Here is a 15,381-nt window from a genome sequence, read left to right on the forward strand (position 1 = left end):
CAGGGTGTATGGAGATTTTTACTGAACGAGGCTCTGCAGAGAGAGAGCGCAAAGCCTTTCTGTGATTGATTGTCACGGCACTGACCCTCAGGAGAGGAAGCCCCGCTTTTTCTTTGAGACCCGCCTCCCAGCTATGTCTCTCTTAGTTGTAGCCTTTGCTTGCAGGCAGCCTGTCTGCACTGCTGAAGTCCGTGGGCCACCAGCCAGCTCCAGTGTCACCCAGGATGGGCAGCACAGGAGAAGCAAGGCCTCAGCTCTCCATTGCCCTGCCCCTTGTGCCAGGCAGCCCCTTTCAGTCAACAGGGCTGAAAACGTGAGGCACTGGTGATCTCCTCCGCCGGGTGCTCCACATAATCCTTAGGCAGCTGCCCACAGCCTCTGAGAGGCGGTTCTTCTTCACGGCTTCATCCTGCCATCAGCGCAGCGCTGCTAGAGCACGCTGGCGTCACGTGAGGTCAGATGAGCTCCATCTTGAACTGGCTGAAGTTTGGCACGGTGGGCGAGGGCTCGGCCACACTGCTGAAGGGGACGCAGGGCTGGTTCGCTGGCACCGTGCCATGACTCACGGTGGAGCTGAGCTGCTGCAGCGTCATCAGCACCTCCTGCTGCAGCCGCTGCTGGTGCTCCTGCTGGCGCTCCAGGCGGCATTGCCGCTCCAGCACGGCGTGCAGGGCCTGGCTCAGCTTCTGGATCTCTGTCTGTACAGTATCCAGCTTTTCGGCAATGGCATGGGAGCTGGGAGTGGGGGGAAGCACTGGTCCGCCCCAAGCAAGGCTTTGGTTTCCAGGACTTGCAGGGTTCGGCAGGGCAGTCTGAGTGCTGACATCTTTGACCTGGAGTGGTGGGAGGCAGGAGAGAAGGGAAGGTGAAACATTATCAGATGCTCCTTTAATGGCGATTAGCAGGAGAAGGATTTATTCTGCACCTAGCTACAAGAAAGGCTGAGAGAATTGTGTTTGTTCAGCTTTGAGAAAAGGAGGCCTGGGGGAGACCTTATCACCATGTCCCAGTATTTAAAGGGTGGCTACAAAAAAGATGGAGACTCCCTTTTTACAAGGAGTCACATGGAAAAGACAAGGGGCAATGGGTACAAGTTATTCCTGGGAAGATTCCTATTGGAAACAAGAGGACAATTTTTCACAATGAGAACAATCAGCCATTGGAATGGTCTCCCCAGGGAAATGGTGGCTTTCCCATCATTGGACACTTTTAAGATGCAGCTGGACAGGGCGCTGGGCCATCTTGTCTAGACCTTGCTTTTGCCAAGAAAGGTTGGACCAGATGATCCTTGAGGTCCCTTCCAATCCGGGATTCCATGATTCTATGATTCTACAAGGCATGAGAGAAAGCCATCACCTTGTTGTGGACCTCTAGACCTCACCACACTCTGAGTTGCACTTCTGAGCTGCACTCAGCAAGTTTGCCGATGACACAAAGCTGGGAGGGGTGGCTGACACACCAGAAGGTCGTGCCGCCATACAGAGAGACCTGGACAGGCTGGAGATTTGGGCAAAGAGGAACCTTATGAAATTCAACAAGGGCAAGTGTAGGGTGCTGCACCTGGGGAGGAATAACCCCCTGCACCAGGACAGGTTGGGGGTGACCTGCTGGAGAGCAGCTCTGTGGAAAGAGACCTGGGAGTCCTGGGGGACAACAGGATGCCCATGAGCCAGCAATGGGCCCTGGTGGCCAAGAAGGCCAATGGCATCCTGGGGGGCATCAAGAAGAGTGTGGCCAGCAGGTGGAGGGAGGTCATCCTCCCCCTCTACTCTGCCCTGGGGAGGCCACACCTGGAGCACTGTGTCCAGTTCTGGGCTCCCCGGTTCAAGAAGGACAGGGAACTGCTGGAGAGGGGACAGCAAAGGGCTACCAAGATGATGAGGGGACTGGAACATCTCTCTTATGAAGAAAGGCTGAGGGATTTAGGTCTCTTCAGTCTGGAAAAAAGTCAGCTGAGGGGGGACCTTATCAACACTTATAAATACTGAAAGGGTGGGTGTCAGGAGGATGGGGCCAGGCTCTTTTCAGTGGTGCCCGGGGACAGGACAAGGGGTAACAGGCACAAACTTGAGCATAGGAAGTTCCACCTAACCATGAGGAGGAACTTCTTTGCTGTGAGGGTGGCAGAGCCCTGGCACAGGCTGCCCAGAGAGGTGGTGGAGTCTCCGTCTCTGGAGACATTCCAAACCCGCCTGGACGCGTTCCTGTGCCACCTGCTCTGGGTGACCCTGCTCTGGCAGGGGGTTGGAGGAGATGATCTCCAGAGGTGCCTTCCAACCCTGCCATTCTGTGATTCTGTGATCCCCCCAGCCCCTATGCACTGCTGCAGGGTCACCATGCCGCCCTGCTGCTCTCAGCATGTGCTTAGCCGCCCAGTGGGGGATGCTGCTGGATGGCAGCCAGGCTGCCCGTGCTGATGCGAGGCCTGTGTTTGCTCTCTGCAGGGACAGAAATAGCGTATCCTGGGTTTTTCTTTCCAGCCTCGCCATTTCTTTTATTGCACCCTGAAGCAAAGGGCCGTTCTGCTCCCTGAGAGGGATCACATACTGGTTTTGAACCTCAGAGGAGCCTTTCTCCTGGAAAGGGTGTTGAACAACCTGTGCCCTCTCAAGCAAGGGCTCTTAAGAAACACCTGAGTGGGCTGGAGAAGGTGTTTGCTGTGTCTGAGCAAAGAGAGGGCCGTGGAAGAAGGCTCAGCCTGACTCGTGGCTGCATTGCGTACCCAGGACGCCATGGTGAGGAAGGCAAGTGTCCTACCGTCCTCCATGGGAGAAACGGCATCTCCCAGCAGTGAAGTCTCTGGAGGTTGGAGCCTGCTCTGAAGGGGTAAACCTTGGGCACTGGGGCAGCCCCATAGCCGTGCCACCCTGCTGGCAGCCTACCCAGGGCTGGTCCTGGGACTGCTGGGTCACTTATGTTTGCCCCATGGCTCGCTGCAGCGGCCAGCAGAGCTGGGCTTGGCCGTGGAGCCGGCCAGCTGGCTGTGTGCCCACCGTGGTGGGTGGGATGGCCACAGCGATGTGGACCTGCTGGGACAACACATGCATGGCCATGGCCTGGGCGTCTCGTGGCACAGCAAGGCGAGGGTGTACTTAGGGATTCCGGCAGCTGGACGTGTTCCAGACCGTGGCCATCCTGGCTGCGTCACCCCATCCTGGCCTGCTACAGCCTGTCATCTCCTGGCGCAGCACCAAGCTGCTGGTGTCCTTGTGGTGGCTTGAGGAACCTCTTGAGCCTGTGCTGAAACCAAGCCTTAAAGAGGGGGTCTGTGAGCTGCAGGTTGGAGGCCAGCGCTGGCAGAAATGGGTGTCACTGTGGCTAACATTGCCCAAGGGCAGCAGTGGGTGCTGCCTGCAGCAGGTGGGCAGCAAACAGAGGGGCTTCCCAGACGAGCTTGCCAAGTGCTGTGGCCAAGCGTCCCTGGAGAGTGCAGCTAGCAGAGGTCTGGGGGGCATTTCAGGAGTCTTTCATCCCCAATGGCCTGTCCCATCTGCACAGGTTGGATGCAGCAGGGCGCTGTGCGGGGCCATCCCAGTGGGTAGTGCCGCATCAACTCCCGGCCGGAGCAGACGGGCTCTCCTATACCACCGTGCAGCCTGGCTTCCTACCTTTTTCTGCAGGAGGATGGCCCTGTCCACGATCTTCTTCTTCATCATCAGGGCTGGGTTCCTGGTGGGGGGTGCAACCAGCCGCCCTGGGCTGGGCAGGGGCTCCGGGAGGGTGGCTGGCACCCCCGGAGGGGGGCAGCTCCCTGGAGCCAAGGGGACACTTGTGGAGCCATCATCGCCTGCAAGGGACAGAGAGAGAAACGCCTTGAAAGGAGGCCCTTGGAGGCTCCCAGCAGGGAACGGGGAGCCCTTTCCCTGGCCCAGCGCTGCCATGGGGTGGCCATGGTGGCGACCCCCCACACGGGGAGCCAGGCCTTACCGTTCCCAGGGGTCAGTCCCATGGGCAGGTTCTCCCCGAGCTGCTCACTGTCCTTGCAGAGCGAGGCCACGCTGACAATCCGGATGCCTTCCTTGGTGTCCTGGCTGCCAGCGGGGCAGGGCGCCCGGCTGCCTGCAGGGACCCCGCCAGGCATTGCGGGGGGCTGGGCACCCGGCGGCTCAGCCTCGTGCCCCCGCAGCGGGGGCCAGGGCTGGTCCCCGTCCCAGCCAGCTGCCGCCGGCCCCGGCTCCACGCTCTTCCGCTTGAGGAAGAGGTACACGGCCTGTGGTGTCACCCGGATGTCGTCCAGCTCCAGCACCTTCTTGATCTTGCGGAAGCTCAGCCCAGCCCTGCGCAGCTCCACGATCCTCCTCTTGGCGTGGTCATCCAGCCGGCCCATCGCTCCCGGCACCTCTCCTGCGCCCGGCACCTACATCCCCGGAGCGCGGCCGCTGCGGGGACGCCGGCAGCCCCCAGGGCAGCACTAAGCCCAGCGATGGTGCTCGGGCTCGGCTACTGCTCTGCCGCCAGGCTGCTGGCCCCGGCCGTGGGTCCATGTGGCACCATCTCCAGCTTCCAGCAGTGACCTGGTTCCCAGCCTGAGAGGAGGAGGGAGGCAGCTCTTCCCACCAGAGTGACTAGGGACAGCCTAAACTCTGTCCCTTGTTCATGTGGATCCTCCTCAGAGCAGGGGGTCCAGCCCAGTGCCCCAGTCCACCAAGGGCACAGACGATGGTAACGGGCTTGGCTCTGCCCAATGTCCCAAACTGGACGTCAATTCCCCTCTGCCAGCAGCACAGTGAGGAATCAGGAGTGGTCAGGAGCTCAGCATCCCGGGGAGCTCAGTGCAAGTTCTGGCAAGCGGCGGTTCATCACACGAGGCTGGCAGGTCTCTGCTGGAGCTTTGAATCTCCTTGGTGGCCTGGAAGGTTACGGTGAGCAGGACCAGGGATGCCTACGTAGACAGCTACTGCATGGAAACTTGGTGTCACAGAGCCTTGCCCTTTGGGTCTGGAGATGACACTGTCCCCCATACCTTTGGGAGAAGAAAAAGCAACCATTTATATATCAGTTGTAAAGAAGGCACGTATAAATGTCACGGCTGTGCCTCCCATGCTTCCCCTTTCTCCCCACGTGTACAGCCTTGGCTGGTGGTGTCAGTCAGGGGACAGTGGCTCAGGACGTGGTCACACTCGCTGCGCGTGCATGGGTGGCGTAAGCAGGGACCGCGCTGCCAGTACGGCCTCTGCAGGTCCCTCTTCGCCAGGTCGCACCCTGGTGCAAAGCAACATGGCGGGACCAGCCCCTTGCCTTGCTGCAGGCATCACAGCGGGACGGACACTGCCTGGAGTGGTGCATACGTGTTTATATGCACCCACACAGGGATATACCCATACGTGTATATACATACACGTGTATGTGTGTATACAACTATGGTGGAGGGGTTTTTCCACTTCCTATCAGCTTCCCTCATCTGCAGGCATTTCTTGGACACTCGGTGCTGCAACTGCTGCCTAAAGGACATACTTTTGGGTTTCACCTCACCAAAATAAATAGCCTCCAAGAACTCCCATAAGAGAGCAAAACACTTTTCAGATTAGCAATGAACAAGAGAGGCTACCTCAAGTGGTTGCTGCCAAGCAGATGTGATATAGGAAACTGTTCCAAATCCCACTTCCCCAGGCACACGTGGATCTAAAAAAGGACGATTAAGTGTTTTGTTGGCCAAGGAGGCGCAGAGACTATTGTACATCAGCCATAGAAAGCCAGAGGGAGAAATGGAGCCATTTAATTCAACACAAGAGTGGGGCCCCCCTCTGCGTTTTACTTCTTCCGCGGCAAGAGACATTGACACCAGAGATGTAGACTGTACTTTGATCCAGATCTGTTTACATCCAAAGGCCTCCCCATGCCCTGTTATGTGTTTTAGGGACCTTTTAGATAAGAGCTGGTGGAGTGGATGTAGGAAAACAGACATCCCTGGCCACAGGGACTGCAATTGCAGAGCAAGAGGAAAACGTCAGAAAGGCCCAACCTTCTCCATGCCAAGGGGAGATGCTACAAGGCAACCACCACCTTGAGCTGTGACTGCAGGTACAGGGAGCTCAGGCCCTGGCAAGAAGCTTTGCCCTCCTCCCAGAGCATTTCCAGGCATGGCCAGAGGACTCTAGAACCGCTAGTGACAGAAACGCAAAGTTTGCGTAAATGCCAGGAAAGCTAGTGTCCCACGCCTGCACCCTTCATCCAGCCTCCGCATGGGAGGAGAGATGATGAGCGCCTTGGAGATGCACTGATTCCATGCAGCATCTCCCCCACCTCCCTCTTCACTGAAGACGTGACTTGTCTTGTAACATTACCAGGTCCCCGCTCCTTCCTTCCTCACCTGCTCATCTCCTCCAGATGCTCCCCAGCGCCCTGCACATCTCCTGCTTCCCTGCCTTCCCAGGCCTGGGGACGGCTCGTGGGAGGTACAGACCATCCCTGCCCCACTAACCCCACATCAGCTCAGCATTCCCAGTGACGGGTGTTCCCCCGCAGCCCCCCAGTTGCTGGAGGGGCGATGGGGTGAGGAGTTTGGCCAGGATGGCTCCTTGCCGCAGCGTGGCTCCGAACCAGCAGCACATGGCTGCGAGCAACAGCTCCACGGGGCTATCATCAACGCCCCCGGGGCTCAAGGCTACCTTCATCCAGGCTCCTCAGGCTTCAAGAACAGTACTTGTCTCTGCAGCGGGGCTTTTTAAAAATAGGTATTTTCTGAACAGAGGTAGACCAAGACCTGGAAGCCCATTTCAGAGAAGCAGTCTGTGGGTCAGAGTCCAGCTGGCGAGCAGGAGGTGAGTGCGGGCAGAAGGGCAGAGTGAAATCCAGCTCAAATCCTCCTCACCTACATCGAGAGCGCACAGCAGCTACCTTCTACCCTGTCGGGTAGGAGAAATGGGTTGCCAGTGAAAGGAACAGGTCGCCCCTCCAGGCAGTACAGTATTCCAGCAATTTCCTCCAAGATCACAGCAGTCAGCCTCTCTGGCAACTCGGGGCTGGCTCCATCTCTAGTTATGCCTTTGTTTATCCAGGGCCTGCTGTGAACTTGCAGTTTCCCTCATTGCTCCTCATTTCCCCAGCTGAGTCCATCACCTTCTCCTCTTTCTCCCTCTCCAAAGGGGATTTTCCCAACGGAGCCGCAGCCTGTGTCATGCACGCAGCTCATGCAACACAGCTGCCCGAGTTACACATTCACGGAGATGAGACCTTTACACTCACCTGGCCTACAAGATGTTTGTTACTCTCCAATAAGTTTTGCAGAAGGAAAATAAAAAAAAAAAAAAAAAATCAATGAAAGGGAAAGATTCAGGGATTTTCCTAGACCTGTGATTTTCCATCAGGGACGGAGTTCCCTTCATTTCTCAGGGCCAGGCTGGGGGTGCTGTGTTTCCTTTGAAGGTTTCTTACACCAGTCGAGAAGTTAATTCAAGTGGTGCCTTTGCAGGGGGACAGGGAGAGTGAGCACATCAGGGGAAGCAAATTCAGAGCACTGCAATCATGTGAGCTTAATCTCTGCCTTCACCCCTTTGAATTTCTGCGGATATCGGGAAAACAGAAAGGTTTCATCTCCTCCAGAAAGTGCCTGGAACAATCTCATCTGGGCTGACTCAGCCGTTGCTATCTCTAAAACAGAGCAGCACCACAGAGTCTTGTTTGGTTTGGAGGTTTCCATACAAAGCCCAGGCGCTGTGAGCGGTGTGTGGGCACAAGAAGCCCCTGTTCGGAAATCACAAGCCTCCCTCCACCTACCTGGCTATCGCGTGGTGCACCAGCCACAGCCGCAAGTCATATTGCAAGCCCTGATTTCTGCAGTCATGCCTGTCTGGACGCAACATCCTTCCCCCGCGAGCTACGATAGCTTCAGTGTGATCCCTCAGGGGTCTGCAAGCATCCTTCCCCCACCCACAGCGGGATGCGGACTCGCAGGGTTGAGATGCAGAGACTGGAACATTCGGCTTACGGCTGCAACCGGAGAGGGCTTGTCACGCAGCACCACGGGCTCCAAGTATCGCCCTTCGGCGGGTTGCCTTCGAGACCTCACCCAGCCAGCTGGACACACACATTTCTGTGAGCAGCTGCGTGCTTTGTTAGAGAGCCAGGCCTGCGAAAGGAATTTTGCTTCAGCCTGCCAATTTAGGCGTCTGTCGAAATTTCAGATCAGCCACCCTTTCTTCAGCTGCTGCTGAATCCTTGCAGTGCCTGAAGTCTTTTAAGTACTTAGTTGTAGCTGGGAAAGCTCCTTTAACCGGGCATCACTGCTGGTAACGCTTCTATTCCATAACCGTTCCGATACTGCATGCAGTATTATCCACAGAAACACAGCCCAGAGCCTGGAGCAACCTTCTCATCACCAGGACTATTTCCTTAGCTCTCCCACTCTCTGGCCAAGAAAATATTATATACAAAATGGAATAGCCTCAAGAGAGGAGTAAGAAGGCAGCACTCCTGCACGCCCCAGGGTTCACTTCCACGCAGAGTGGATTTAAGGTCTGAGAAGGAGGAAGAGCATGAATCCAAGTTTCCTACAACCCAGGTGAAGTTACCTAACCATTAGCCTTAGGGCAAGCAGCAGGCTTGTTTCTGCGCCAGCGCAAGCCCCAGCTCTGGGAGGCGAACCCAAGGAAGAGGAGCTCCCCAGCATCCATCCTGCAAGTCCCATGGGCAGAGGTCCCCCGCTTGCCTGCACACACCTACACCCACCGGCCGGCACGGCCGCTGGTCCCTCCCCCAGTCTTCCTGCAGCCCTGAGTACCAGGGTTGGAACACCAGATTCCCCAAGAGTTCAACATTAGTTGTGTGACCACAGAGCTGGCTCGTGTGTGGGAAAATTCACTTCTCCCTTCTCTCACCACTGCGAGCCTGCTCTTGGACCCAAGCAGGTTTGGCCCTGGGGAGGTGCAAGCAAATCTGCTTCCGAAATTCATCCTGAAGTGAAGCAGGGAAGAATCAGATCCCTGCAGAGTCTTCAACGGACAGTGAAGCCCTGCCACAATCATGCAACCGCTTTACCCTGGAGTTGTGCTTTCTCAATGGCTATTTAAGTCATCTGGGTGAGCTGCACGACAGCACGCCTGCAGCCAGCCTGGCCCTCAGGGATGGAACAGCCTTGGAGAGAGGCAGGCATTTAGCCATGGATGGACTTAACCAGAGCAACACGCTTCAATCTGTCATTTCAGAAGCGGCACGGCCACAAGGGCAGCAGATGCCAAGGTGGAGCAACGTGTCTCACCAGTGAGACAAACTGCTGATGCTGAGAATGGCTGTGACTGAGGAAGAGAGAGGAGCGGGAGATGGAAAAGCTGCAACCCACGGAGAGCGAGAAGATGCAGGTCATCACGTCTGGCCTCGGCGATTGAAAACAGCCGCTTTACGTTGTTAACATCCCAATGCACATTGGACTCAAGAGCTTGCTGTGCTGCGGAGTGCAAAGTACTCCTGCCCTAAGAAGGTCCATGTAGGACCATGAAGGACAAAGTTAGATATGGGTATACTCCTTTCCTTTCAACTTGAACTGCCTTTGTACAGTGCAAGGCCAGTGTACCAGGGCATGGGATGCGAAACAGTTTGACTAATTCACAACGGCTGCGCAGGGCACCCCAGGCTACGCAAAAGCATGAAAATAAAGACAGGGAAGGTGTTAGCAAAGGGGCGTTGATCCTCATGGACCTTGTATGGAGCCACAAGACCAATCTGCCAGACTTCCCTTCGCCCTGGGCCTTGTGGCTGGTAGTAGCTCAGTGAGGTCGTCTTGCGAACCCTTCTCTTTGCCTCCAATTGCCAGCCCTCCTCAGATCCCCAGCATGCCTTTGGGAAGCTGGAGCAGCTGCAAGCAGCTGGGGAAGGACACGGATCCATCCTCCTCGGTTTTATTGCTTTCTCACAGCGTTCTAGCCACTGCAAAAGCTGGCAAGATGAGTCCTTTTTCACTCTGCAGCAGCTCAGAGGGGAAAATAAATATTAAAAACATCCTCCAGAAGCACAAGGTGGACGGTGCTGGTTTACACTGGATTCATATACGGAAAGGAGCTTCTTGCAACCAAGAGAGCAAGAAGAGTTTCAAGTAGAGCGAAGGCAAAGATGCTGTGGAAGGGGTGAATCTGCTGGGGGAACGCAGGATTCCTTCTCACCCTGCAGAGAAAAGTGCTGTGAACACAGTGAGCCACGCTGGACGGGAAAGACGAGCTGGTATGGCAATGCTCCGCTTGATTTCTTGCCCTCGGGGTCCTATTTCAGAGCCGGACCAGCACAGCTTTGAAGGGCCATGGATAGTTTTTAGCTCTTCGCCTAGAGAACAGTTTCAGTGCTGTACCAACAGGCTGGAAAGCCTTAGCTCCATGGAGACAGGTAATCAGAAAGAACCAGCCATGTGGTTTAGCGGTACTTATCTTGGAGGAAGATTAACAGTATTAGGTGTCCTACGCGGAAATGTTGCCAAAGCAGGCAGATCTGTGCCAGAGCAGAATGGCCGTTTCTCCCAGGCTGCGATTGTACGCAGTGTCACTGCTTTGCAGGGTTTGACGAGCCTCGTGGAAGCGATAACATTATCTAACAACAACAACTGCTACCAGCCATACAGACTGCTGTATCCCACACTATAGGGCCCTGATTTTCCTTGCAAAATCGGTGAAGGAGCAGCTCTGTTACAGGTTTTATTAAAAGGAGATGGGCCAGTTGCATTTAGATGGTGCTGCTGTTCCCTGAGCCGTGTCGGCCCCTGCTCTGAAGGGATAACCCCATGAGAAGCTTTTCAATCAACTTGTTCTTCAGGCACCGGAGCGGCAGAGAAGAAAGGGTTGTATATCTGGCCCAGGATTTGGAAGTGAGTTATTTAGAGCCCAGGCCTCACTGTGCTCTGTCACCTTGGACACCCGACCTGTTCCTTCGGGCTCTGCGTTCGGAGCAGTTGCAGAGCCAGCCCCCTGCCCGGCCACACCTCGAAAATTAGATCCTCAAATGGAAAACGCAAAACTTTAAGGTTCTGCTCTAAGGTTTGCAGTATGTGCAAATTGAAGAAAGTTGGGTCCCCGCGAGGTTTCACTAAGGAACAGTTTGGGGGTTGCAAAACAAATGGTGGGTGGGCTGATACGCATCGTTTGCTTTTGACCCAGACAACGCCACTACAGCCTTGTGCTAACTGGGGAACAGGGCACAAAGATAAGGTGACAGGATAAATAGGAGTGTGTATATATATATGTAATGAGTATTAGGATTTTTTAGGGGCACAGGGTAACAACAATATAAACATAGTAGTGGTTCCTCATGTTTGAGGGAAGGAAAGGAAGAGTTTCGGGAATACAGGAAAATCCACCCTGATAGTCGCAGCGTCCCAAGCCACGCAGCACAAAGCAGTGATGCTGCATCAAAAGGCAGTGATGGGTAGCTTTGTACAACAAGGCCTCGCAGTGGGTCAGCACTCCTACAGCCCAAAACATAGGTCAACATCAACGCCATATCACGTGGTCTGACAAATTCAGCGTGGCTGCGATGCTGTGCCTAGTAAAGGTCAAATTTGTACTAAGAAATGAACTGGAGGGTCCAGACCTGATATTAATGACCATGGAACCACAGCTCGAAGGAACAAGAGGCTTTCACAGACCACCTGGAAAGGCCCTGGGGGAGAGGGACAGGCTGGATTTCACATCCAGGCTCAGAAATTCATCTCTGCCCTGCGACTGAACAAACTCATCAAGCTGAGCTTCATTATTCAGGCAAGAACAGCAAATGCCAAGTACGGCGCTGCCCTGCCTGTATCTGTACAGTCAGCATTAGCCCCTCTTTAAAGTGTTTTGCAGCTTTAAGTGTCTGCTCTCCAAAGACGCAGCCCTTCCAGCAGAGAGAGTTGCAAAGGCTAAACCACAAGCATACCTTGAATTTCTAGTGTCTTTCACAGCCTGAAGAGGAAACAAATAAATCACTGCAAAGTGTAACGTGTTTCACCACAAGTTTGTTCCTTGAGGTGAAACCAGGAGGTCTGAGGAAGGTTAACACTGAGCAGGCAGTCGGGGGCATGCTTTGTGAGTGTTGCAAGAAAACAGAGAAAAGGCGAGTCATGGCACAGTTTTCAGGCTAAGAGCCCCAAAATACAAATGTGTGCATAGGCACGTTCAGGTGCGGACAGTCCTGGAGTCTTGAGGTTGTCCACGGCCTGCCTGCCGGTGTCCACTGCAAGAATCAGCCTCAGACCGTGAGAGAGGGCAGGCCAGGTGTTCAGAGACTACTGCTGAAGATTTAAATCACCTAGAAGCCTTTCAGCTAAACTGCTAAATTCACCTCCTTCTGCAGATTAGAGAGAAACCCCCCAAAATCTCCTTTTTCTGCTGTCCAGCTCCCGGACAGAGCAGCCAATGGAAACTGGGGCTAATCTCAACTCTCTGCAGAGATAGGCAAGGCTACTGCACATTAGGATGAAAAGCTGCCACGACCTCAGAAGACAACCCCCCCACCCTGCAATTCCTCTAACGAAGCCACGCTGGCTGTATTCTCTGAAGCCAGCCACACATCTAACCTCCCTCTAACACGGGTGCGGAAGGAGCGATGGACTGAACCGGGAGATGGACCAAAGCTCTTACAGCACAGGGAAAAGAGGTTGCGGGCTGAGCCAGTGCCGTAGCGCAATCCCTGCAAGCATGAAGTAATGCCCGGTACGCGGCACCTGGCACCTCACCGTGACAAACGAACGCCAGTGGCTTAGTGCTGCTGTTGGCAGAAGAACCCACCGATCACCTGCATCTTCTGGGGCTCGGGGAGAGCCCTCTGTGGCCGCGCCACCATGCCGCTGGGGCTCCACAACCCAAAGCCAACGAACACGAAGGAAAAATGAAGCACCCAGTTGCAAGACGGTGCAACACGCAGGACAAGCACTTTCAGCCTCAGGTGGCATTTAGAGACTCTGTCTAATTAGTCCTAACCGCCATCTACCACCACAAGCAAAGCAGTTCGCCTGCAGAGATAGCAGTAAAAAGCAATGTTGTCATCGACAGCCCAGAATGCAGGAATGAAGGGACAGAAAAACACAGAAGCAAAACTCAAAAGCAGCACTCACGGAGCTCTGTTCCTGCTCATCTGCAGTGTCTTGGCTGGAGCAGCTTTGTGATTGTCTGCTGCCTTAAATGCACCGCCCAGCAATCTATCGACACACAGGCAATTTCTAAAGAGGGTCTGCACCTCCGCTGCAACATTGCTAGGCGGGCTTCTGAGTTGAAGAAGGGGCTGGAGGACAGCAGGGCGGCATTTCAGATCGGACACACCACTCCCGGCTGTGACACTGAGTCTCAGTACGGCACCAGACCTCTGCATCCCCGCTCCGAGCGCATCCCCGGTCTGCGTGCCGGGCAACAGTGGCCCATGCCACCCAGACCCACACCCCGCTGAGCACGGGATGGCCGTGGGCCCTGCAGGAGCTCACTGTCACTGGCCTCCTGCCACCCATCCCTGCCGCTTGCACCCCCGTCAAACTGCCACTGTGAGAAGTTTCTCTCCATCCTTCCCCGTCACGCTCCCAGCACCCCAAACAGCTTAACGCACAGAAGCGAACAGGCAGAGCATCCACATACAGGGACTAAAGACGACTGCCAGGATCCTCCCAGGCGACGGCACCAACTTGCTGCCGCTGCTGCATCCTCCGGTGGCTGTGGCCAGCCAGGGTCCCAGCACAGCCCAGCTCTGCAGCAGCCAACTTTTTGGGAGGCTGCTCTTTGAAAAGCTCCTGCCCTCTTTGTTTGGTTGGGGCAGAGCCAGCAAAGGCTGCCGGGAAGGTCACCCAGGAGGAGACTTATGTACAGGGAGGGAGGAGCTCTCCTCTTAACTCTTTCAGGGCAGCCTTGCTCCAGGACCAGGAGGAGCCACCTCACCTTTGCAGCCTCAGGCTGCAGACCCGCTGTCCTGGACCACAGCTCACAGGTGGCTGGTGGCCCCTGTGTCAGAGGATGGAGGAGAAACCCCATAGGAGGCAGCAGTGCCATCCCTAGAGGTCCCACCCAGACCTGGAAGCACTGGCTCCTTGGGCAGGATGGCAGTGGTGATGGTGAGCTGCCTGTGCCGGGCTGATGGCTGGCGTGGGGCAGAAGGTCATGGTGGGGCCATTCGCGCTGAAACTGAAGCAGACGCATGCTCTGACCTGTTCTCACCTCTGCTTGTGCCCCCAGACAAGATGTTCAAACGCCTCTTCTTGCTCAGGCCTGGCCTTAAGGCTTAGCCCTGCCGCCGGCTAGCAGGCACTGAGAGGAGGTCAGACCCACCCCCCAGCACCCTGCCACCGCTGTCCTGCGGCTGGCCCCGCTGCCCACAACTCCGCAGGGAGCTGCTTCAGGGAGAGAACTGGCAGGAAACTTCCTTTTTTTCACAGCAGCGTTATTTTTTTCTGCTGGTTCAGTGAACGCACCTGACCTCCCCTGGAGAAATGAGAGAATTATGAGAATTATGGGGATATGAGAATTATGAGAATATGGGGGCATGTGGCTTTGGGATCAGCCAGCCATTATGGCTGTGCTACAGCCAAGAGAGGAGATGATTTTAAATACGTTACCTAACAGCAGTGAGCCCAGACGAGTCGAAACAAGCCTGGCCTCCATCCCTGCTGCCCACGGAAGCACGGCATCTCCCGCCGGACCTTCTCTCTGCAGCAGTCTGTGGGGTGGAGACTGGGTTGGGACCGAGCACTCAAAGGCCGTCGCTGGACCTGCTGGAAGCCACAGGTCCTGCAGGTAAGGCAGGCTGAGACTTCTGGCTTGTCTTTGTGAGGCCTAATCTTTAGTCCAGATTGCCATTTATTGAATGAAGATAGCAGTACTTGCCATCTTTCATAAAATGGTTTTCAGATTTGCTGCTAAAACGTGGTAGAGAAGAGGTTCAAATGTACCATGTCTTACTCTCCAGTGGCTGCAGTTGTTATCTGACAGGCACATCCATTAAGTATTCCTTAGTCCAGTGGTTGCACTAAGTATGGACAAAAATGGGCAGCACAAGAATGGGCTAAAGAGTTTAATAAAGCACCATAAAACTCAAGAACTAAAGCTACAGTACTCAAAATTTCATGTGTAATGAGTTAGTTGGAAGAAAGGAGAGAATAACAGCCATGCTGGGTCAGGGACGTCTCCCACTAGATCAGGTTGCTCAGAGCCCCGTCCAGCCTGGCCTTAAAAACTTCCAGGGATGGGGCTTCCACCACCTCCCCGGGCAACCTGTTCCAGTGTCTCACCACCCTCATGGTGAAGAACTTCTTCCTAACGTCCAGTCTGAATCGTCCCATCTCTGGTTTAGAGCCATTCCCTCTAGTCCTGCCATTACCCGACATCCTAAAAAGTCCCTCCCCAGCTTTCTTGTAGGCCCCCTTAAGACGCTTCCCAGAGTACAATCCCCCCACTGCAGCACCGAGAGACTTTCCAAGACGGCCACCAGCATCCTGGCCCTGTGTCA

The 15,381-nt window shown here is 55.1% G+C and overlaps 1 protein-coding gene across 4 annotated transcripts; it reads right to left on the reverse strand.

Moving 5' to 3' along the window:
- Nucleotides 1-15,378, reverse strand: LOC134519766 (E1A-binding protein p400-like). Of its 4 annotated transcripts, XM_063344350.1 has the most exons (5): nucleotides 14,492-15,378; nucleotides 14,094-14,357; nucleotides 3,928-4,963; nucleotides 3,609-3,787; nucleotides 1-833 (listed from the first exon to the last, which is right to left on the reverse strand). In XM_063344350.1, the coding sequence occupies exons 3-5, from the start codon at nucleotides 4,325-4,327 to the stop codon at nucleotides 456-458; spliced, it is 957 nt and encodes a 318-aa protein (XP_063200420.1). In that variant the 5' UTR covers nucleotides 4,328-4,963; nucleotides 14,094-14,357; nucleotides 14,492-15,378; the 3' UTR covers nucleotides 1-455. The 4 variants fall into 4 exon arrangements, with proteins under 4 accessions (XP_063200420.1, XP_063200418.1, XP_063200422.1 ...); XM_063344348.1 differs by lacking the exons at nucleotides 14,094-14,357; nucleotides 14,492-15,378 and adding an exon at nucleotides 13,521-13,706; XM_063344352.1 differs by lacking the exons at nucleotides 14,094-14,357; nucleotides 14,492-15,378 and adding an exon at nucleotides 13,010-13,431.
- Between the last annotated feature and the right edge of the window lie 3 nt (nucleotides 15,379-15,381).

The sequence above is a fragment of the Chroicocephalus ridibundus genome, chromosome 8 (genome assembly GCF_963924245.1).
Source record: "Chroicocephalus ridibundus chromosome 8, bChrRid1.1, whole genome shotgun sequence".
Classification (NCBI taxonomy): Eukaryota; Metazoa; Chordata; class Aves; order Charadriiformes; family Laridae; genus Chroicocephalus; species Chroicocephalus ridibundus.

What these genes read in the sequence shown, in the direction of transcription:
- LOC134519766 (XM_063344350.1), bottom strand. Translation starts at nt 4,327, where the DNA reads ATGGGCCGGCTGGATGACCACGCCAAGAGGAGGATCGTGGAGCTGCGC. An exon ending in GGGACTGACCCCTGGGAACG is followed by an intron (nt 3,788 to 3,927) that starts GTAAGGCCTGGC and finishes TGTCCCTTGCAG; the next exon opens with GCGATGATGGCTCCACAAGT. An exon ending in CCATCCTCCTGCAGAAAAAG is followed by an intron (nt 834 to 3,608) that starts GTAGGAAGCCAG and finishes CCACCACTCCAG; the next exon opens with GTCAAAGATGTCAGCACTCA.